Genomic DNA, 19898 nt, shown 5'->3' with positions numbered 1-19898 from the left:
TGGACCATGCTGGCAAGGAACACCTGGATTGGAAGGCCACTAAAGCTCCTTTCCCACCGACGTCTCATCACCATCGCCTCTCTGTCTCCCTCAGCAGCAGTCCCGGCCGCCTCCCCTGCTTCGGCCCGCTCCGCATTGACAAAGGTATGGGTCTGTTCCGACTCTCTCTCCTATCATCGCTCATCGTGCTCCTCGTTTCCATCTTCCTAACCAAGCCTCTTGTACCGACGTCCAGCGTCAGCAGCCGTCTTCGGAGCCTCGTGTCTCATTTTTCCACCACCACTTCTCCCACTCCTGCCGCCAGCATACACACCACCACCACCACCACCATGTCGACGACAAAGGGGGAAGACGGATCAAAGTATTTTCGCTTGCCACGCAACGTGCTTCCTTCGCACTATGACATTCTCATTCTCTCGGACCTCGAGGCGCTCACGTTCAGCGGCCTGGTCGCCATCGATGTCGATGTGCACGAAGACACGGACAAGCTGATTCTCAACGTGGGCAATAAGCTGGGCCTCGGAAAGGCAATCGTGGCCAGCGAGGCGCTCAAGACGGAGAGCAAGAGCGTGCTCTCGCTCGACGTCGACACCAAGCATGAACGCGCTACGGCCAAGCTGGCTTCCAAGCTCCCCAAGGGCAGCAAGGCGACGATCACTTGCGCCTTTGAGGGCGTCCTCGACGACTCCATGATGGGCTACTATCGATCCTCGTGGGAGCATGAGGGCAAGAGCGGCTATTACGGTCTGACTCAGTTCGAGCCTACGGCTGCCCGTCGCGCCTTTCCCGGCTTTGACGAACCTGAGATGAAGGCCACCTACTCCTTTCGCATGATTCACCGCAAGGACACCGTCGCACTGGCCAACATGCCCGAGACGAGCGTCAAGGACATTTCCTTTGCCGACGCCCTAAAGCTTCTCCGTCACAAGGAGCTCGAGGTACAGGCGCCCAAGGCTGAAGGAAAGACAGAGGGCAAGACGGAGGGCAAGACGGAAGGAAAGATGGAGGGGAAAACCGAGGGAAAGACGGAGTCGAGCAATGCCTCGTCTGACGCTTGGTCCATCTCGACATTCGACAAGACGCCGCTGCTGTCGAGCTACCTTGTTGCATGGGCCAACGGGCCTTTCCAAAAGGTCGAGACGAGCTACAAGTCGTCGGACGGAAGGACCGTGCCCCTGCGTGTCTACTCGACCAAGGAGTACGCTCACCAGCTCGAGCTGACTCTCGAAGTGACCAAGAAGATCCTACCCGTGTACGAGGAGATTTTCGAGCACCCATTCATGATGCCAAAGTGCGACACCCTGGTTGCGTCAGCCTTCGATGCAGGTGAGTGCAGCCGGGTTTCATTCAAGCTTTGAATGAACGAACGAACTTCTCCATCCGAGAGTCGCTGACACCAAAATCGACAAAATTTGAAAGGGGCCATGGAGAAGTGAGTGGAACCTACTTACCCAGCTTTGAACAGCAGACGAGACTTACTCTATCTTCACCAGCGCTGGATTGATCACAGGACGGACGAGCATCTACCTCTTTGACCCCAAGAAGTCTGGTCTGAAGAGCAAGAAGAGGACGACGTCAGTGCAGAGCCACGAGGTGGCCCATCAGTGGTTTGGCAACCTGGCGACGCTTGCCTGGTGGACGCAGCTGTGGCTCAACGAGTCGTTTGCCACGCTTATGTGAGTCAGCTGCCCGCGATCCCTGGGAGCATAAGGGGAGCTGAGCTGACGTAGACGCCCGTGAACGTCCACAGGGGCGAGGTCATCATTCTGGACAAGTGCTACCCGGAGTGGAACAGCGCGTCAGAGTTCATCGTCATGCACCTCAACCGTGCCCTCTCTCTCGACGCCCGGCGATCGAGCCACCCGATCGAGGTACCGCTCGAGGGCGACGACGTCGAGTCAGCCATCAATCAGATCTTTGATGCTATCTCCTATTCCAAGGGCGCCTCGGTCCTCAGGATGCTGTCCGAGATGCTGGGCCAGGATGTGTTCCTCAAGGGCGTGGCAAACTACATTCGCAAGCACAAGTTCGCAAACGCCGAGACGAAGGACCTCTGGTCGGGCATCAGCGAGGTGTATGGCAAAGATGTGACAAAAATGATGGACAGCTGGGTGCTCAAGCAAGGCTTCCCCGTCATCACGGTGACGGAAAACCAAGACTCGATCACGGTGCGACAGAACCGGTTCCTCATGGACCTCAAGCCCGAGGAGGATGAGACGCTGTGGTATGTGCCCCTGATGCTCAAGACGGCTGACGGCAAAATCGACCGCGACCTCGTGCTCGACGGAAAGCGGGAGCTCGAGATTCCCATCAAGGACGCCAAGAACTCCAACTGGAAGCTCAACAGCGGCACCATTGGAGTCTACCGCGTGGCCTACTCTCCCGACCGTCTGACCAAGCTCGGTGCCGACGCGGCCAAGAAGGAGAGCCTGTACAGCCTCGAGGACCGCGTTGGCCTCATTGGCGATGCATTCACCCTCGCAAAGTACGGCTACGGCGAGACGTCCGGCGCCCTGTCGCTGATGAAGGCCCTCGCTGGCGACGAGTCGTACCTCGTCAACAGTGCTGCTGCCGGCAACGTCGGCGAGCTCAGCAGCACCTGGTTCGAGGAGCCCGAAGATGTTCGCGCGGCCATCAAGAAGTTCCGCCGCGACTTCTTCGGCCCCTTGGCCAAGAAGGTCGGCTTTGAGTACAAGGATGGCGAGGACTCGGAGACGTCGGAGCTCCGATCGACCGTCATCGGGGCCGCTGCGGCTGCCGACGACGAATGGGTGCTGGGCCAGATGAAGAAGAATTTCCAGCCGCTGATGGACAGCGGCGACGACTCTCACGTCCACCCCGACCTGCTCCAGACGACATTTATCCACGTCGTTCGCACCGGTGGCGAAAAGGAATACGAGACGCTGTTCAAGGTGTACGACAACCCGCCCACACCGATCCACAAGATTGCCGCCATGATGGGCATGGGCTTCGCTCAGGACGAAAAGCTCCTCACCAAGACCGTCGACTTCATGTTCACAAAGGTCAAGGAGCAGGATATGATGTAGTGAGTGCTGCTGCTGCTGCTGCTGCTGCTGCTGCGCAAGTTCTTTTGTGGTTCTCTGGCTGGCTCATCGAAGAGACTTTTCACCCTTTAGCCTCTTCAACTCCCTCTCTGCCAACCCGGCCGCGCGTCGAATGTTGTGGCAGACGACCAAGGAGCACTACGATGAGCTTCTCCGCCGGTTCAGCGGCAACTTCACCCTCTCGAGGTTGCTCGAGTACAGCTTCTCCTCGTTTGCAAGCCAGAAGGACTACGACGATGTCGTCGCCTTTTTCGCCGACAAGGACAGGAGCAAGTACGCAATGGCCTACAGCCAAGGGCTGGACAACGTCAAGATGCAGGCCTCGTGGCTGGAGCGCAATCGCGACGATGTCAAGAGCTTCCTTGTCAAGGAAGGTTACCTCGCCTGAGTGTCGTATTGCTTTGTAGCAGATGCGTGACCGTTTGGAATACATCATTATCGAGAGTGACGAAAAATCATGTTGTACCGCGATTATTTCTACTGCGCTACACTAGCAGCAGAAGTGTAGTAGCTGCTGTAAGTGATAATAGAGGGTTAGTCTAATGGGAGTAGCAGAGGGTAGCGTAGCGCGTCGGCCGGGGACGTTCGTCGGGTCTTTCAAACACGACCTTCATCTCAAGTTGCGACGCTCACCTGTCTGCCTCATTCTCGAAGATTTACAATTGCTTCGACTGTCGGGGAAGCGCTCGAGTCGCTGGCCGACCGTCTAGACTAGCCAGGCAAGATCCCCGTCCTCTTTGCTGCTGGACTCCGGTCAGCACCCTACCTCAAGCCTCGCTTCACTTGCTCGTGCTCCTCGCAACTGTCGACAAGCCCAACGACCAGAAGCAAAGGGATCAGGCCACCTCGACCGCAAGTAGAAGCAGTTCCAGCATCACATCTTTCTCACGCAGCGACAAGGTACCACGTCGGGGAGAAATCACAGCATCGCCAAACAATGTCGAGCTCAGCACCGGCGCCAGCATCGGGCTCCGGCTCTGGCTCCGACTCCGGCACTTCACTTCTTCCTCGGCTCTCGCATGCGCTGACACGAATCAACCGAACAGTGGCCCGCACGATTGCCTCACCGCCTACGCAGCCGCGACGAGCGAGCGTGGCCATCCTTATCCGCGTCAGACCCCATCCAGACGACGACGAGTGGCTCGCTGAGCAGTACGATGGCGAAGGCCAGCCCCTGCCTGGGAGTGAGGCTGAGAGGATCATGCTGCAAAGTGGACTCGGTCTTGGCACTGCAGTGGACCAGAGCGCGCATATAGGCCGCCGTCCCCACGACGACGAAGCCCTTGGCGAAAGCTACGCCGGCCCAGAGACGAGCACCGACACGCTTCAGAAGAGCACCGAGACCTCGACCTCGACCTCGACCTCGGCATTGTCGGCCGGCGATGCCTCGTTCCTTGAAGCAAGTGGCCTCACGACGGAGAGTGCTGTCGATCTCGGTGGACTATCCACCGGCGAGCTGACTGGGCAAGCAGAAGCCGGGCGGCCTCAGCAGCCTCCCCCAGTGTCGCCGTCCTCGTCTCCACAGACGCTTCCTCCGTCCAGCGTCGACTCCCGAGGCTCGAGCGCTCCTCCAACGTCGCCCGATGCTACAAACCAGACGCTGCAGCGCTTCTTTTCCCTCCCATGGGTGCAACGCGGCACGCCCGAGGTCCTCTATATCAAGCGAGCGTCGCGTTCGGGCGACAAGTGGTCTGCTCACGTCGCCTTCCCAGGCGGCCGGCGTGAGGACGGCGACGAAAACGGATTGTACACGGCCATGAGGGAGACTTGGGAAGAGGTTGGCCTGGACCTGGCCGAGCGCGAGTTCTGCTGCGTGGGCCAGCTGGACGATCGCGAGATCACGACGAGCCTGGGAAAGAGGCTTCTCATGGTCCTGAGTCCTTATGGTGAGTTTATGCTTTTCTGTGCAGACAACATGCTTGGAACACTAACGTTTCGACGAAAAAAGTCTTTGTTCAGACATCTCCGTTCTCTCCAATCCCCGACCTACAGCCCAGTGAGGTGGCCTCTGCCCACTGGATCCCTCTGTCGCTCCTCTACACTCCTTCGCCTCGCTGGGGCATCACATCGGTCGACATTGCGTCTCGCCTGGCGCCAAAGTCGCCTGCTGTCCGCTGGGCCCTCCGTGCTCTCGTGGGCAAGATGGATTTTCGCTGCATCCTTCTTCCAAATACGCCCATTGCCATTGCTGAGGGACTCGAAGAGGAAGAAGGCGAGGACGAGGACGTAGGCAGCATGGCCATGAGTCCCACGGTCCGACGTGAAAAGGGTCTCGATGACTTTGAGGTCTCCCTCGACGAAAACGGCCAGCGTCCAGAGCTGAGACTCTGGGGCCTGACCCTTGGCATGACACTGTGAGTGGCACTTCTGCGATCTTTTCCTCCTAATTGCCCGACGACGGTCACTTAAATATCACTTTAGCGACCTTCTCTCCCACATGTCCACCTTTGCTGCGAATCCGTCCAACTTGCAAACGACCTCTGGAGATGCTCGAGAGCCTTCCGACGGTGCACCATTACCTGGTCTGGCCGATCTCATACGCGAGCCTGTCCCCACAGCTTGGAACATCATTGGCCACATTCGCGACGAGCTCCACTTGAGCCCGCCACCGCAGGCCACGGCATTGGCGCCAAGCATGACCAGCGTATTCCCCCGCTTCAGCTACCCTGATGTCAACTTCTGGATCTGGGTCTTTGGCTGGCGGTATCGAACCGTCGTTCGAGGGTGGGAGCGTGGCATTGGCACAGGCATGGAGAGATCCGTCAACTGGTCGGGAATGGCCCTGGGCGCCTTTTACAGTGCGGTCCGACGTGCTCTCGTCGTAGCCATTGTGCTGCGAGCCTTGGGCTTTGTGAGCGCTTTTGGCACCGCAGGATGGCTCGTCGGCCGAAGAATCCGAAGAAGGGCAAGGGGCCTCGAAGGCTGGGGCCTCGACGAGATCTTCCCTTCCCTTCGCGATGCGTGATGGGCGATTTGTCTACATGCGCAACAAAGGATGCAATCATAACTCGTTTCCCTCATTTAAAGCAAAGCTCAGATAGTGACAAAGACTTTGAAGCCACTGTTGCCAGGCTGATTTACTCGCAAGCCTTGTGCCTTTAAGAAATGGTCAGATGGAGGATCCTTTCACCTTGATTTGAGCCGGAGCTCGTTGAGTCCAAGCCGGACAGCTTCGCGACAGTGGCGCACCCAAGCGCATTCACTTACGTAAGCAATTGATCATAAACCACGTGGGTCTATCAAGAGCTCCACAGAGGCACACGGTAAGGCTGACGTCGCGCGGCCTCGAAGATTTCTCTCACGATAGCAACGATCGTGAACAAAGGGACATCGACCAAGATGGCAGACGAAAGAGCACAGAACATTACTGTCAACATCAAGGGGCCGTCGGAGATCAAGCTGACGGTCGAGATCGCCCTCGATGCGACGGTGCGCGCGCTCAAGGAAAAGATCGAGAGCGCGAGGAGCGACGTCCCTGCCGACTCGCAGCGCCTCATCTACAGCGGAAAGGTGCTCAAAGATGAGGAGACACTGCAGAGCTACAAGCTACAAAACAATCGTGAGTGTCTAGCCATGCCCGTAGAAAAGAGCGTGGCCTTTTTTTGTTGAGGCGGCGAGTGGAAAGTACTGGCACTAACCGCCTCTCGCCACCACCAGACACCGTGCACATGGTCCGAAGTGCTGCTCGCTCGGCGCCTACAACGGGCAACCCTGCTACCTCTCAGACGAGCGGCAGCAATTCTGCACCTTCCGGTACCACCCCCGCCACCAACTCGTCTGCCGCGCAGGGCATCCCAGCCAACTTTGGCGCGGGCCAGGCGTACGGAAGCGATCCGTTGGCGGCGCTGAACCGAGCCGACTTTGCAGGCCCACACATGGCCCAGCTGGGCGATCAAATGTTCCGGGGAACGGGACTGAATCCGAACGATCCCAACATGCTCATGACGGCCATGCAGTCGGATGAGTTCCGCAACCACATGCGATCGATGCTCGGTCGTCCCGAGGTCATCGACCAGATCATTGCCTCAAACCCTCAGCTGGCTTCACTTCCTGGTGCGAGGGAGCTGCTGCGCTCCGAACAATTCCGCGAGTTTCTTCTGGATCCGCAAAGCATGCAAAGGGCTGCGGAGCTTTCGCGCACCATGGGAGGCGCAGGAGGCCTTGGAGGCGCAGGAGGCCTTGGAGGCCTTGGCGGCCTTGGCGGCCTCGGTGGATTCGGAGCGCCGGGAGCCATGGGTGGGCAGGGAGCGGGGCAGCAGTGGCCCCCTCCAGGCGCCTTTGGACAGGCCCAGCAGGGAGAGCAGAGACAGGGCCAGGCCGCTGGAGGGAACCAGCAGGCTGGCGCCAACCCATTTGCAGGCCTTGGAGGAGCAGGGCCTGCGCCAGGCGGCGGCGGCGGCGGCGGCGGCGCTGGCATGTTCGATCCCGCTTTGTGAGTAATGTGGTCGGGTTGAGCTCGGTATGCGTGCTCACAGACGCCAAAACAGCCTGCAGCAAATCCTCGGAGGAGCGGGCGGTGGAGCCGGAGGGGGAGCCAACCCATTCGGAGGCTTTGGCCGGCCGCCTACTGACTCGCGACCGCCCGAGGAGCGGTACGCAGAGCAATTGGCGCAGATGCAGGTGCGTTCCATGGCCACGTGCCATGAACAGAAACACGGAGACACTTTGACAGCTGACAAGAGAGAACGTACCTACAATTCGGCAGGGGATGGGCCTTACGGACGGCGCTGCCAACCTGCGCGCGCTGCTGACCGCCGGCGGAAGCGTCGAAGGCGCCATGTCTATTCTCTTTGACGATCCTTCGGGCGGGAGCGGCAGCGCCCCCGGCAGCTGATAGCAGGTACTTCTTCCTCTCTACACTGTCATCTTCGTAATCAATGATGCCGTCTGCCGTCTCAGCACCCCCTTTTTTGTGTCGTTGTTGTCCTCTTTTCGTCGCTAGACGCGGCCCGCCATTGGGCGCGTCTCGACACAACAATTACGGCTAGTGTAGTAAAAGTCGAAAGCGCCTTGCCAAGATGCAGGTTGATGCGGCACCCTAAATCTTCTAAATTATTTGCCGACACCACGCAAGGGAGGGGAGCACGGCAGAGCCGACCTAGCACGGCAGAGCCGGCCTGGCACAGCACAGCACGTACTCGAAGCACTGTACAATACATGGCTTGCCGCGGGTAAGATCGTGAAGACTGGAGCGAGACAAGCTAGCAGCCACCTATATGTTTGTTATACCGCCTGCACATTGTTGTCGGAGCTCCTCGTGTGGCGCCGTTGATCTTGGCCCCTCTTTGGCCGAAATTCTGAAGCGTTAATATAAATATTTTTTTTTTTCTTTTTGGTGGCTCGGCCCCCTTCGGCAGGTGCGGTGCGAGGTTGGACCCCACCACGACAACGGCCCTTTCCCTTCTTCATTACGCTGCCTGTCTTTGACTCTCCGTTCTCATTTCCTCGTCCTCTTTATAGCTCGTCATCGTCGCCCCCGCCGCCCCCGCCGTCGTCGTCGCCCCCCCCCCTCCCCCCCAGTCGTCCCACTTCGCTCTTTTCTGTCTTGGCAACCCCCGCTCCTCGTGCATAGACGGTGCTTGAAGTCTTGACTGGCTCTCTTCTCTCACCCGATTTGGCTACGACAGTAACGCGGCCGGATCACCCCGACGCACGCGAATCCTTCCCTGCTCGACCGAGGCCAAATCTGTGGTCAAAGAGGCATCCATGAGGACAGCGCCTCATTAGAAAAAGAGAAGAGAGTGTGTCTGCGTGTCGGTCTCCGGGCAGCAGCGAGATGGCGTCCGTCTATGTCCCTCCCGCAAAGGGGACCGGGAGCGGGTACTGCACGGGCTCATGCGCAACGCAGGACGACAATCGACGCACGTACCTGGCAGGATACTTCAACGCCCACATGCTCAGCGTCCCCTCGCAGCGCTACCTCTACCTCACCTGGATCGTCATGGCCGCCATCCTCGTCTTTGCCGCCCTGCTCCAGCACCTCGGCCTCGTCGACCAGACGTGGATCGGCGCCGCCTGGAACCGGTGGGCGATCAAGAGCAGGGTGGTCAAGCTGGGGAAAAAGTCGGATCCAGAGAAGAGGGCAAAGGAGGAGGAAGCCCGCACCGCGAATCTCGGCCTCTCGCTGCCCCCCAATGTGGCGGCACAGGTCCTCAACACGTCGGCCCCGCATCGGCAGGGCGTGCCGACGAAGCGAAAGATCTTTACGTTTCCCAGTTTTGGGCGCATGCTTCTCCTGGCCGCCCTCGTCATTGTCCCCGTCATCTTTACCTTTGTGGGCGCAGACTACATCCGACCCTCGGCCGGCATGTTTGACCTCTCCGAGAGCTGGCCCAACAACAGCCTGCCCGTCAACACCCAGGGCCTGTACCGAAGGCTCCAATGGGGCATCGGCCAGTACCATCCCGTCACCACGACGGCACCATCGCTGACGCTGCCCTACCGGACCTGGTGGACTGCCGGCGGCCGCACGGGGGCCATGACCAATGCACTGACGCCCTTCATCCTCGTCACGGCCCTTCGGCAGGTGCCGTTCGCCATCTTTTCACTCAAGATCTTTGGTGGCTATGGCTTTGACCGGCTCAGCTTCATGCACAAGTGGGGTGGCAGGGTGCTCTGGGCCTTTGCCACCGCACACGTCGTCCTCTGGAGCGTCCAGCTCGACAAGGACCAAGCCTTTGGCACCAACATTTGGGCCTTTGTCTTTCTCTGGACCAGATTCCGATGGGGCTTTGTGGTGAGTCGTCGTCGTCGTCGTGGATCCGGCGCTGGAGCTGGATCATGGCTGTTCCGCTCCGTGTACGCGAAAGGATAGCTGACCCACCTCCGTTCCAGTCCTACATCTTCTTCACCCTTCTCATCCTCCTTTCCATCAGCCCAATGCGGTCCCGATACTACGAAATCTTCTATGTCGTCCATGTCATCTGCGTCATCGGCTTCATGGTGGCCGCCTGGCTCCACCACCCTCCGCTGGGTGCTTGGATGTGGGCCACGCTCATCTACTGGGCCGCCGAGCGTGTATGCATGGCCACGAGAACGGCCTGGATCAATGGCCTGGGCTTTGCTGGACGCAAACCTCAATTTGCCGTTGCCGCCTCTGACTCTGATGGCTCCTTTAATCTGTCGCACCAGGCACATCGCAACAGCGAAAAGGGCAGCTATGGCTCATCGGCAACGAGGTACCACAGCCACAATGCCCACGGCGGCCAATTCTCTACCGCCTCGTCCCAGACGATGCACGGCGAGTCGTTTAAGACGGCCTCACCGGTGCCTCCCCTGCCCCATCAAGGAGCCACGCTGGCGCCCTCTTCGGCAGAGGGCCCTGGAGCCTGGCAACACGACGAGTTCGGCGATTCGAAACGCCGCCTGACATCGAATAGCGCGCGCTACGACCCCGTCATGGACGTCATCGACAGCTACAATCCGGCAGACGCGCCACACGCCGCCACGAGGGCGACTCTCGGGCAAGAGTCCTCGGGACCTGTTCGATACACCCTCGAAGACCAAGCTGGGGTTGCGACCGACAGGCCGCACAGCATGGCCGACCACTACGCGCAGCATAGCCATGACTCACACCACACCAGACACATGACGAGCGACACGATGCCGATCCCCAGGAGGGGTCCAAGACCTGCGATGCCCGCAGATGTGGCCGCCCTCATCAAGCCAGGGTTTGCTTTCGTGCAACTGTTGCCCGGGAAAACGCTGCGCTTGACACTTCGAACGCCAAACCGAATTTCTTGGGCGCCTGGCCAGTACATTAACCTCAACGTGCCTGCCGTTCGTTTCTGGGAGAGCCATCCATTCACGATTGCTTCAGCCTCCAACATCAATTACCCCGTCTCCACGGCCGATGAGGAGTCTGCCCAACCGCTGGCAAAGGCAAGGGGAGAGGAGAGGACGATTGTCCTGCTGCTCCGAGCCAGAAAGGGTTTCACCCTTCACCTCTGGAACCACGTCTTGCGGACGAGAGAAGCGCAGATCCAAGCGGCCGCCGAGGTCGTCGGACCCAATGGCGTACGCAAGACGACGACGGGTGTACACCTGCGCGCCATCGTCGATGGTCCGTATGGGTCAAGCCAGAGGACCCGGTGGGGTATTCACTCGACCGTCGTCATCATCTGTGGTGGCTCCGGAATCAGCTTTGGCATGTCGGTGCTCGAATACCTCTGCGCGGCCATGACGGGCGCGACAAGGCGGGACAGCAAGTTTCAGACGCAGAGAATCAGGTTCGTCTGGATGCTTCGCGAGTTCTCGCACCTGCAATGGATCGCATCGGCTTTACGCAGGTGCATCGAGATGGTCTCGCCAGAACAGCTCCTCGTCGAGCTCTATGTGACGCACTTTAACAACTTGGCAGCCCCGGCCCGAGCAAGAGGAGCCCCATTGACGCATTACGAGCTCTCACCGCCACGAACGCCCTTTGCGCCATCCACACCTTCTTCCTTGCCCGTCTCGCGCGATGACCTGACCTTGTCGATGCACGGGGACGCAATCCACCCAGGCGGCGGCTTTTCTTCCGACGGCGCCTACCAACAGCAGGCCCGCTTCACCGAAGGTCCCGAGCAGGAAGAGTACGAATACGATGCGCACGATCTCACACAGTTCGAAGGCGAAGACTACAGCGTACCGTCGGCGGCCGAGAGGGACATCAATGAGAGACTGCGAAAGGAGGGCAAACTTAGAAGAGCGGCGACGAGAAAGGCGACGATGAAGCGCGCCGGCCGGGGCAAGGGAGCGAGTCGCATGCAGTCTGCAAGTCCGTCGCAACAGCAGCAGCAGCAACAACAACAACAACCACAACAACCTCTGTCATCACCGGCTATGCAGATGGCCAGTCAGAGGGCGATACACGACCAAGAAGTGCCACTTGACCCTCTCAATGCTGCTGCTGAGGAGCGTGACCTGGGCGATCGGTCCATAGGCATCCATTCTCGTCAGCAGTCTCGAGCTGACCCATCTAGCGCCGACACGTTCTACTCGCGCAACCAGCTCATGCCGCCTCCTCACCAGCTTCCGCCATTTGGCGACTACAGCGGCACGTCGACGCCCTATATGGAGCCGTCTTCCTCCACACTCACGCCTGGCGATGTGACGCCCTCCTCCTGGGACATGAGATCCAGGACACCAGATGGCCGTCACGCGTACGTCTCTGGCGCCATGACCCCACCCGCCTCCGAATTTTTCCACGGTGACGCTTCATCCACTGCAAACCTAGTCGTCGGTCCCGGTGGTGGCCAGGAGAAATTCCACGGTGGCGCTGAGCTGCAAACGAATCTGTCGCACCTTGACGCACCCATCGACCTCGATGTTCACGAGGATATGGACCTGCGCGTAGTGGCCGAGCTTGCCCGGCCCGGCTACCCCAAGCTGGACCGCATCATACGGCAAGAGGCTCACAACAGCGCAGGCAGGGTGCTGGTCGCCACTTGTGGACCTCAGAGTCTGGGCACGCTCGTGAGGAGCCTCGTGGCAAGGCAGATTGACCCCAGCAGGGTCCGAAAGGGCGACCTCTCGGCACAGATCAATGTTGTTACGGAGAGCTACGAATGGGGCGGCTGATGAGCCAGCTCTTCTCACTATCCTTTCTTCCCGCTTGAACGTGAGCCTCTGTGCGAAAGGCTTTCTGTAACATTGTATATGGACATTTTTCTCTCTCAGCACGACGTATTGTAGATGTGTGATCTTCCGCTCAAGGCAGGATTTCCCATCGTGTCACATTCTGTAATGACAATTCATCAGCCCCCCCCTTTCCTAGGAAAGTTTGATAGAAAGCAGCAGCTGGTCGTCGCTCACCTAAAGACGCCCGATCCGTAACCGTTTCCGTCCCAGGCGACGTGTCCGCTTCTCCGCCTCTGCCAGTCCCAGCTGCGTTCCCTGCCCTGGCAGGCAACGTCGAGGGCGAGGGCGAGTGTGGCGCGCGTATCGCGCGGACGGATGATGCCGTCGTCCCAGAGCCGCGCCGAGCCGTAGAGGGGCAAGCTCTGGTCGTCGATCTTCTTTGCCAGGTCCGAGACGCCGTTTGCAGAGGACGAGGAGACGCCAGACATGACGCTCGAGAGCTGCTCGCCGCCCATGACGGCCACGCGCGCCGTTGGCCAGGCCCACAGGAAGCGGGGCGAGTATGCACGTCCGTTCATGCCGTAGTTACCGGCCCCGTAGCTTCCGCCGACCTGTATGCGACCATCAGTCAGCCTTGCACCGCGACGGAGGAGAGGGAGAGGGGAAAAGAGGGAAGGAAAAGGGATCATGGTCAACCTACAATGACAGTGAGCTTGGGCACATCTGCGCATGCAACAGCCCTGACCATCTTGGCGCCGTCCTTTGCGATACCCTCGCGCTCAGCTCGGGCCCCGACCATGTAGCCGGTGACATTGACGAGGAAGACGAGTGGGATGGCGCGCTGGTTGCACAGGGCAATAAACGAGGCAGCCTTTTTGGCAGCTTCGCCAAAGAGGATACCATTGTTGGCAAGGATGCCGCAGGGCTGGCCACCCATCTTGGCAAAGCCGCAGACGAGCGTGGTTCCGTACCGGGGCTTGAACTCATGAAGGCGAGATCCGTCGACAAGGCGGGCAATGATGTCGCGCATCTCGAAAGGCTGGCGCAGCGAGGGGGGAACGATGCCATCAAGCTCCGAGGCGTCGTACAGTGGCTCTTCAACCGGCGGCGAAGTGGGTGATGTTCCCGATCGTGAAGAGGAAGAGGCACAACCCAGGTTGGCCATGGCGGAGCGAGCAAGGGCAATGGCGTGGGCATCGTCGATGGCCAGATGGTCCGTCACGCCGCTGACGCTCGAGTGCATCTCGCCCCCTCCGAGAGTCTGAGCATCAGGTGTGAGCGCTCAAAGGACCTGTCCTGTACTGAGACTCGCGACGACTCACCTCGTCATCGACGACCTCGCCAAGTGCCGCTTTGACAAGGGGTGGACCAGCAAGAAAGATGGTCCCCTGCTTTCTCACGATGATTGTCTCGTCGGCCATGGCGGGGACATAGGCGCCTCCTGCAACAGATATGCCGTGCACGATGGAGATCTGAGGGATGCCCAGGGCCGACATCTGGGCCATTTCGGCAAAGATGCGGCCAAAGTGCAGCTCGTCGGGAAAGACATCGGCCTGGTATGGTAGAGCAGCACCGGCGCTCTCAGTCATATAGACACACGGCAGCCGATTCTCGCGCGCGATCCGTTGCGCTCGGAGGTGTTTCTTGACAGTGATGGGGTAGTATGCGCCAGCCTTGACTGTCGGATCATTTGCTACGACCATCGTCTGGTTGCTGAGGAAGGGAGCTGATCTCAGATGATGTTGCGTTGCTACTCTTCCTCGGCCTGCTCAAGGTAACTCACCCTTCCACAAGACCAATGCCAGCAATGACACCAGCGCAAGGAACAGCATCTTCGCCCTCGGACTCGTACAGGTTCCACCCTGCCAAATTGCCCACCTCGATGAAAGGACTACCAGGATCGAGGAGCGCACCGACGCGATCCCGCGCCAGCATCTTTCCTCTGCCGACGTGCCGCAGCCTTGCCTTTTCGGGTCCTCCCAGCGCAATTCGGCCCTGCAGCTTGTCCAGATCCGCAATGAGACCGCTCATGTGAGCTCGGTTGGCCTCGAAGTCTGCCGAATTTGCGTCGACATTGTTTGCGAGGACCGACGTGGCGGTTGCTTCGCTGCTGCTGGTGCTGTGGAGCCTCAGTGTGATACCATGCCGCTGCTTGCTTTGGAGAAGTCTCCCCTCAAGAAGAGGCAGGGCCAGGCAGCCCCGCCTCGCCATTCTAGCAGCCAGCGCCGTCGGCATGGTGGTTGTCGCTGGGGACATGGCCTTACCCCGCCATCTTCCTCTTCTATTTTCCAAAGACGGACGCGTCTCCACGGAATCCGCGCGCCGCTCCGTGAGCGTCGAGTGTCGAGACCAACACAAGAGAAGCTCGACTCAGGCGGGATATTAGAAAGGCGAGCTTGCTTGATTGATTTCAAGACGAACGGTCACACCATCAACCAAGAAAGTCGTTGACAAACTGGGCGGCAAAGTGCTCGGGATACTGATCAAGAAAGCCATGGCCCGACTTGGGGTGCAGATGAAGCGTCCTTTCGACCGGACCTTGGCAAATCATTGTGCACCCGATGTCGATTTGTATATAGAGCATGGGTGGCTGTACTCTTCCCATCACTATGGTTGCGTCACCCTCCACTCAGGAGGCTGTACCAGCCACACGTTCACGGGCAAAGGCAAGAGAACGCGAAGAGGCAAGATATGCCAGGGTCTAGGGAGATGTGGGTAAACAGGAACACGGCGGAAACAGGAGAGCACATGAGTCAAGATAGAGGCCGGGATGAGCCGTGATCGCTTCATCGAAAAGAGGCATAGAACGAGTATTCCCGCCGGTATGCTTTGAGCACCGGGCGGCTGTATCCTTGTGGCGCATGAGCAGTGACCTAATCAGTGGAGAGAGAGCAACGTCACAACAGGGCACAAAAAAAGACTAGCCGCCACCGCCTCAACTGCAAAATCAGACTAAAGTAATCAGAGCGTGGCCAAGTACCGCGAGGTACGGATAACGATCTCGTCAGTTCCTGAACACGGGCTGACTGCGACTGTATTTATAAAGACTCTCGCTCTCCAGCAATGAGCCAGCTCCCCACGCATCCCAGCATCCTGAGCTACAATCACTAGCAAGTCTACGACTGGATTGTTTCCTTCAAGAGCAAGATGGTGGGCTACAGTAGAAAAGGAGGCAAGTTCCATATCGGCTACTATGCCCATGAGCCCGTTGTTGCCGGCGAGGATTTGCGCCACCACCTTCGCCTTCTCGCCGCGTTCCAGGCGCTTCGCCGACGTGCCTCGCAAGAGACGACGCGGAGAGATGCGCCACCTGCCTATTCGGAAAAGGAGAGCGATCAGGAGTCGTCGTTGCCTTTGGCCCCCTCAACATCAACGACGGAGCGAGGGTCGCCTCCAGCCTTTGACGACGAGGCCAACAGCGCCAGCCTCTGGAACACCTTTCTGGTCCGGGCTCTGCACCGCTTCGAAGTGTACCTTGAAAAGGTCCTGACGCCCACAAACACCCGTGCCGATCCTCGGCCTCGATTTCGCAATCTGATCCTTACGCCTCACCTTATTGGCCTCTCTCGAGACGGACTGAACAAGCTCGACGATGAGCCCGAGCCGAGACCGTTCGAGGTACCCGACAATCTCCTCCCGCCCCTCGACGTGGCCTTGATCTGGCGTGAGTGATGTTTCTTGGTTTCTCTTTTCGCCGGGTGCACGGGCGCAGCTGACATGTCCATCATCTCCTCCTCGTCCTCCTCCCTGTCCCTTTACCCGCAGACTCGTACATGCTCAATCCATCGCGGTACATCGAAGACGCACACCTTGTACCGACGCGCTACGTGCTTCTCCGCGTTCGATTCCCTCTTGCCAAACTCGCACGGCGGCTCGAGGGCGACGGCATTAACATCATTGCCAACGACGCTCGCGGAAACTGGCAAGGCTTGACCGGTCTTGCCTTTGACCCCTTTGGTGCCGATGCACAGCCGCTACCCTCGCCACAGGAAGCAGTCTCGCTCGAGGGAACAGTGGTGCGGTGCCCCAACTCTGCATGCAAGGCGGAGCAGCCTCTTTCGTGGCAGCAGGCAGCCCAGCCAGACTGGAGCATCAAATGTCCATCGTGCAGCCTCCTGATCCGAAAGGAGACGCTGCTGGGCAAACGGTTCTTTGATGACATGAATGTCTGGCGCTCTCGCGGCTCCGACACCAACGGCTGGCGCATGCGTGGCGGCGTCCTCAGCAAGGCCAACGGCAAGCCGTTTCACAAGGACCCTTACAACCCGATTCTCTATCGCTTAGTTCAGAGCAACCGTAAGCTATCGGGCACGAACGAGGACGCCAGGGGCAAAAAGATTTTTGATTCTACGGTCGATGTCATTGGAAAGATCGAGCAGGGCAAGGCCACGACACCCCAAGCGGCTTTTGAAAGTGAGCGGTACGACATCGAAGCCATCTCGAAGTCCATCTATGATCGACTCTCGCCGGGTCTGGATGAGGCCCAGAGAAAGCAGCTGCACAGGCGTGTGAGCCTGATGATGAGCTACTACATCGACAGCCACCCTCTGAGTCCAGCTTCGCTCGATCTCGTCGCGGCCGTCCAGCGCCAATTTGGCTTCGTCGACGAGATGGACAGCCTCGGCTGGCTCTCTGGCCAGCTGCCGAGCAGAGAGCTCCAAGAGGGACTCGATAATGCCATCGTGCGCTACCATGGCTGGCTCAATCTCTCCTTTCGCTATCCCACCGCATTCATTTCACCCACGCTCGACATCGACCTGGCCTGGCACACGCACCAGCTCAGCCCAGACTACTACACCGACTGCTTCCGGCTGCTCGGCCGCTTTCTCGACCACGATGACAAAGTCGAAAAGGGCCGGCTGGGCGACGCATTCCAGGACACAGCCGACCTTTGGCGGAAGCTCTATGACCAGCCGTATTCGTGGTGCGGCTGCGCGGAGCACCGAAAGAAGTTTGCGACGGCCAAGAAGCTTCTCTCCAAGCTCAAGGGAAAGTCAAGGGCGAGAGATGACGACGATGAAGACGATGCGGGCGAGGCTGCAGAGGAGGCGCCCGAAGGATCCATTCCTACACACCCGAGCGCCCACAATGCTGTACAGGTGGGAGAAGATAGTGAATCAGTGCGAGAGAAGCAAGATACGACCGAAGAGAAAAGCGTCAAGGTCATGTCGGCTAGCAGCAGCAGCGGCAGCGGTACTCGAGATGGCCGGCAGCAGCACGACAATCCCTTCAAGCGCGACTACGCCAACATGGCACCCTTCCTCTACATCCCTGCCGCTCATGAAGCAGGTGGTGCTGTCCCTGGCAAATGCGGCCTCGATACTGTGGGGGCAGGCGCGTGCCTCGGTGGCCAGGCGTCCATGATCAACGACCGATTTGCGCGTGTCATGAATATCGAAAGCAACCGCTTGACCATGGGCAGCTCTGGCTATCCCGCCTACAGCGGCGTGGGCTTCGTGGCCATGGGCGGTTTCGGCAACTGCGGTGGTGGTGGCGGAGGCTGCGGCGGAGGCGGCGGAGGGTGTGGGGGTGGCGGCGGTGGCTGCTGATCTTCTGTCGTTGTGTTGTAAAGTACGAAGCGATCTCACACATACACTCTTATTATTACCCCTCTTGAAATCCAGTATACCTATCTCTCTGTGGTGTAGTGCTACAGCTACTTGCTGTCTGTCAGCCTGGGAAAGGTACAGAAAGCGATTGAGCCTTCATAAGAATAGACTCAGATCCCCTGACCATATCTCTATATCTCTGTCTCTCTGTATGTGTATATAGCAATCTTTCTCGTAATTGTATCACTTCGTAAGTATGTACAGCAGGAGCAAGCCCTGGTGGGGTGTGTGTGTGTGTGTGTTGCCGGAGCAGAGAATTGCTAATTGAGACGGTCGGCGACCTCGTTGCCTGCGAGGTAGTTGTCGACGTTGGCCGCGGTCTCCTGGTACCAGGTGTTCATGATGTCATCCTCGACGTAGCCCATGTGCGGCGTGATGACGAGCCGACTCTTCCAGCCCTCGGCGGCACTCTTGCGAAAGGGACTGTCGCCAGGAAGCGGTTCGACGTCAAAGACATCGAGGGCCGCGCCGGCGATGGTGCCACGCTTCAGCACGTCGACGAGGGCAGCTTCGTCCACCAGGGGGCCCCTCGACGTATTGACAAGAAAGGACGTAGGCTTCATCCAGCCGAGCTCCTCTTGACCAATGAGGCCGCGCGAGCGTGGGCTCAGGACGTAGTGCACGCTGACAATGTCGGCGCGCGCAAAGAAATCGCGCTTGCTCGCGGCCACCTCGAATGTCGGCTGGCCACTGGCTTTGTTGTATGCGGGCAAGTTGACGCTCGACGCCGCGTCGTCGGCCCGTTCCTGCGTCAGGTTCGTGCTCCAGCAAAGAACCTTCATGCCAAAGCCAATGACGGCGAGTCGCGCCGTCGCTGCACCCAGCCGACCGAGACCGCAGATCCCCAGCGTCTTTCCCTCGAGGCGCGTCGTCGTCGTCGTCTGCCACGCCGCGCTGTGCTGCTGCGACGGTGGAGACCTCTTTAGATTCGCGTCGTCCTGGGCAATATTCTGGACGAGCGAGAGGAGCAGCGCCCATGTGTGCTGCGTCGTCGGGTGGCTGCGTCCCTTTCGAATGTCTCGTCCAGGGGACGTCGACGACGACGCCGACGACGAAGCTGTGCCCGTTTTGGGGCTGACACCGCGGCCCGTGGCGGTGGCCACAATGATGTCGCGCGCAGATGCAGCCTCGATGTCGAATTGCGAGTGCTGGGTGCCCGTGCAGAGTAGCAGGCGCAAGTTGGGCAGCCGCTCGAGCAGGGCCGCAGGAAAGGGCGTGCGTTCGCGCATGGTGCAGACGACTTCAAAGGGGCGCAGACGCGCGGCAAGCGCATCCACAGAGTGCAGCGTGTCGTCAAAGATGGTCACATCGGCCCTCGCCCTGGCCACTGTGGAAGCAGACGGCGTGGAAAAGTGGGCAAAGTGCTTAGAGGCCAGACCCAGGTAGTCGTCGAGCACGGCCACGCGGAGGTGACGCATAGCGGCGGAGGCGGTAGCAGCAGCAGTAGTAGGAGCAGACATGTTGGACGTTGAGAAGAGAGACAGAGCGAGAGGGAAAGACTACGTAGATGTGGGTTCGCCCCTGTCCAGTCCAGTCATCAAGACCGCCCCCATCCTGCCGGTTCCTCGTCTCCAGCGGTTATGGCGCAGCGTGCGCACGCGCTCTGCTGTGCTGCTGCGAGCAAAGCCGCCGGAATTAACACGATCCAGACGCGGTCTGACGC

General features: G+C 59.3%; 8 protein-coding genes across 8 annotated transcripts; 6 read left to right on the top strand and 2 right to left on the bottom strand.

Moving 5' to 3' along the window:
- Positions 1-212: 212 nt before the first annotated feature.
- On the top strand, positions 213-3510 carry FA10DRAFT_264516 (putative AAP1-alanine/arginine aminopeptidase; the record flags this gene model as incomplete). The annotated part of the gene is made up of 4 exons (XM_025520679.1): positions 213-1326; positions 1420-1432; positions 1494-1676; positions 1751-3510. Coding segments are annotated over exons 1-4 (2485 nt in total), but the record flags the coding sequence as incomplete, so codon positions are not given.
- A 160-nt stretch (positions 3511-3670) lies between these two features.
- Positions 3671-6185, top strand: FA10DRAFT_277607 (hypothetical protein). Its single transcript, XM_025523391.1, has 3 exons — positions 3671-4951; positions 5014-5419; positions 5487-6185. Exons 1-3 carry the CDS (start codon positions 4003-4005, stop codon positions 6028-6030), a joined length of 1899 nt encoding a protein of 632 aa, XP_025381116.1. The 5' UTR covers positions 3671-4002; the 3' UTR covers positions 6031-6185.
- A 212-nt stretch (positions 6186-6397) lies between these two features.
- Positions 6398-7969, top strand: FA10DRAFT_264514 (hypothetical protein). The gene is made up of 4 exons (XM_025520678.1): positions 6398-6624; positions 6723-7497; positions 7553-7685; positions 7771-7969. The coding sequence occupies exons 1-4, from the start codon at positions 6405-6407 to the stop codon at positions 7897-7899; spliced, it is 1257 nt and encodes a 418-aa protein (XP_025381115.1). The 5' UTR covers positions 6398-6404; the 3' UTR covers positions 7900-7969.
- A 611-nt stretch (positions 7970-8580) lies between these two features.
- Positions 8581-12787, top strand: FA10DRAFT_299253 (hypothetical protein). Its single transcript, XM_025524701.1, has 2 exons — positions 8581-9801; positions 9900-12787. Exons 1-2 carry the CDS (start codon positions 8842-8844, stop codon positions 12624-12626), a joined length of 3687 nt encoding a protein of 1228 aa, XP_025381114.1. The 5' UTR covers positions 8581-8841; the 3' UTR covers positions 12627-12787.
- Positions 12517-15328, bottom strand: FA10DRAFT_264511 (putative methylcrotonyl-CoA carboxylase beta chain mitochondrial precursor). Its single transcript, XM_025520677.1, has 5 exons — positions 14410-15328; positions 13949-14339; positions 13327-13887; positions 12861-13237; positions 12517-12786 (listed from the first exon to the last, which is right to left on the bottom strand). The coding sequence occupies exons 1-5, from the start codon at positions 14859-14861 to the stop codon at positions 12780-12782; spliced, it is 1788 nt and encodes a 595-aa protein (XP_025381113.1). The 5' UTR covers positions 14862-15328; the 3' UTR covers positions 12517-12779.
- A 231-nt stretch (positions 15329-15559) lies between these two features.
- On the top strand, positions 15560-16491 carry FA10DRAFT_35286 (hypothetical protein). Its single transcript, XM_025525450.1, has 2 exons — positions 15560-16288; positions 16392-16491. Coding segments are annotated over exons 1-2 (516 nt in total). The 5' UTR covers positions 15560-15773; the 3' UTR covers positions 16393-16491.
- On the top strand, positions 16295-18379 carry FA10DRAFT_35290 (hypothetical protein). The gene has a single exon (XM_025525451.1). The coding sequence runs from the start codon at positions 16400-16402 to the stop codon at positions 18173-18175; it is 1776 nt and encodes a 591-aa protein (XP_025381111.1). The 5' UTR covers positions 16295-16399; the 3' UTR covers positions 18176-18379.
- Positions 18380-18396: 17 nt separating this feature from the next.
- Positions 18397-19876, bottom strand: FA10DRAFT_264510 (D-isomer-specific 2-hydroxyacid dehydrogenase family protein). Its single transcript, XM_025520676.1, has one exon. The coding sequence runs from the start codon at positions 19693-19695 to the stop codon at positions 18496-18498; it is 1200 nt and encodes a 399-aa protein (XP_025381110.1). The 5' UTR covers positions 19696-19876; the 3' UTR covers positions 18397-18495.
- Between the last annotated feature and the right edge of the window lie 22 nt (positions 19877-19898).

Source organism: Acaromyces ingoldii (genome assembly GCF_003144295.1).
Source record: "Acaromyces ingoldii strain MCA 4198 unplaced genomic scaffold FA10scaffold_1, whole genome shotgun sequence".
Classification (NCBI taxonomy): Eukaryota; Fungi; Basidiomycota; class Exobasidiomycetes; order Exobasidiales; family Cryptobasidiaceae; genus Acaromyces; species Acaromyces ingoldii.
The sequence above is the reverse complement of the archived record's forward strand: the minus strand, read 5'-3'. Positions and strand labels throughout refer to the sequence as shown.

Coding starts and splice junctions, on each gene's coding strand:
- FA10DRAFT_35290 (XM_025525451.1), top strand. CDS start 16,400: ATGCTCAATCCATCGCGGTACATCGAAGACGCACACCTTGTACCGACG.
- FA10DRAFT_277607 (XM_025523391.1), top strand. CDS start 4,003: ATGTCGAGCTCAGCACCGGCGCCAGCATCGGGCTCCGGCTCTGGCTCC. Junction 4,952..5,013: donor CATGGTCCTGAGTCCTTATG/GTGAGTTTATGC, acceptor CGACGAAAAAAG/TCTTTGTTCAGACATCTCCG. Junction 5,420..5,486: donor CTGACCCTTGGCATGACACT/GTGAGTGGCACT, acceptor ATATCACTTTAG/CGACCTTCTCTCCCACATGT.
- FA10DRAFT_35286 (XM_025525450.1), top strand. CDS start 15,774: ATGGTGGGCTACAGTAGAAAAGGAGGCAAGTTCCATATCGGCTACTAT.
- FA10DRAFT_264514 (XM_025520678.1), top strand. CDS start 6,405: ATGGCAGACGAAAGAGCACAGAACATTACTGTCAACATCAAGGGGCCG. Junction 6,625..6,722: donor CTACAAGCTACAAAACAATC/GTGAGTGTCTAG, acceptor CGCCACCACCAG/ACACCGTGCACATGGTCCGA. Junction 7,686..7,770: donor AGCAATTGGCGCAGATGCAG/GTGCGTTCCATG, acceptor ACAATTCGGCAG/GGGATGGGCCTTACGGACGG.
- FA10DRAFT_264510 (XM_025520676.1), bottom strand. CDS start 19,695: ATGTCTGCTCCTACTACTGCTGCTGCTACCGCCTCCGCCGCTATGCGT.
- FA10DRAFT_299253 (XM_025524701.1), top strand. CDS start 8,842: ATGGCGTCCGTCTATGTCCCTCCCGCAAAGGGGACCGGGAGCGGGTAC. Junction 9,802..9,899: donor GATTCCGATGGGGCTTTGTG/GTGAGTCGTCGT, acceptor CCTCCGTTCCAG/TCCTACATCTTCTTCACCCT.
- FA10DRAFT_264511 (XM_025520677.1), bottom strand. CDS start 14,861: ATGCCGACGGCGCTGGCTGCTAGAATGGCGAGGCGGGGCTGCCTGGCC. Junction 14,340..14,409: donor GGCATTGGTCTTGTGGAAGG/GTGAGTTACCTT, acceptor TCCCTTCCTCAG/CAACCAGACGATGGTCGTAG. Junction 13,888..13,948: donor GCGAGGTCGTCGATGACGAG/GTGAGTCGTCGC, acceptor CCTGATGCTCAG/ACTCTCGGAGGGGGCGAGAT.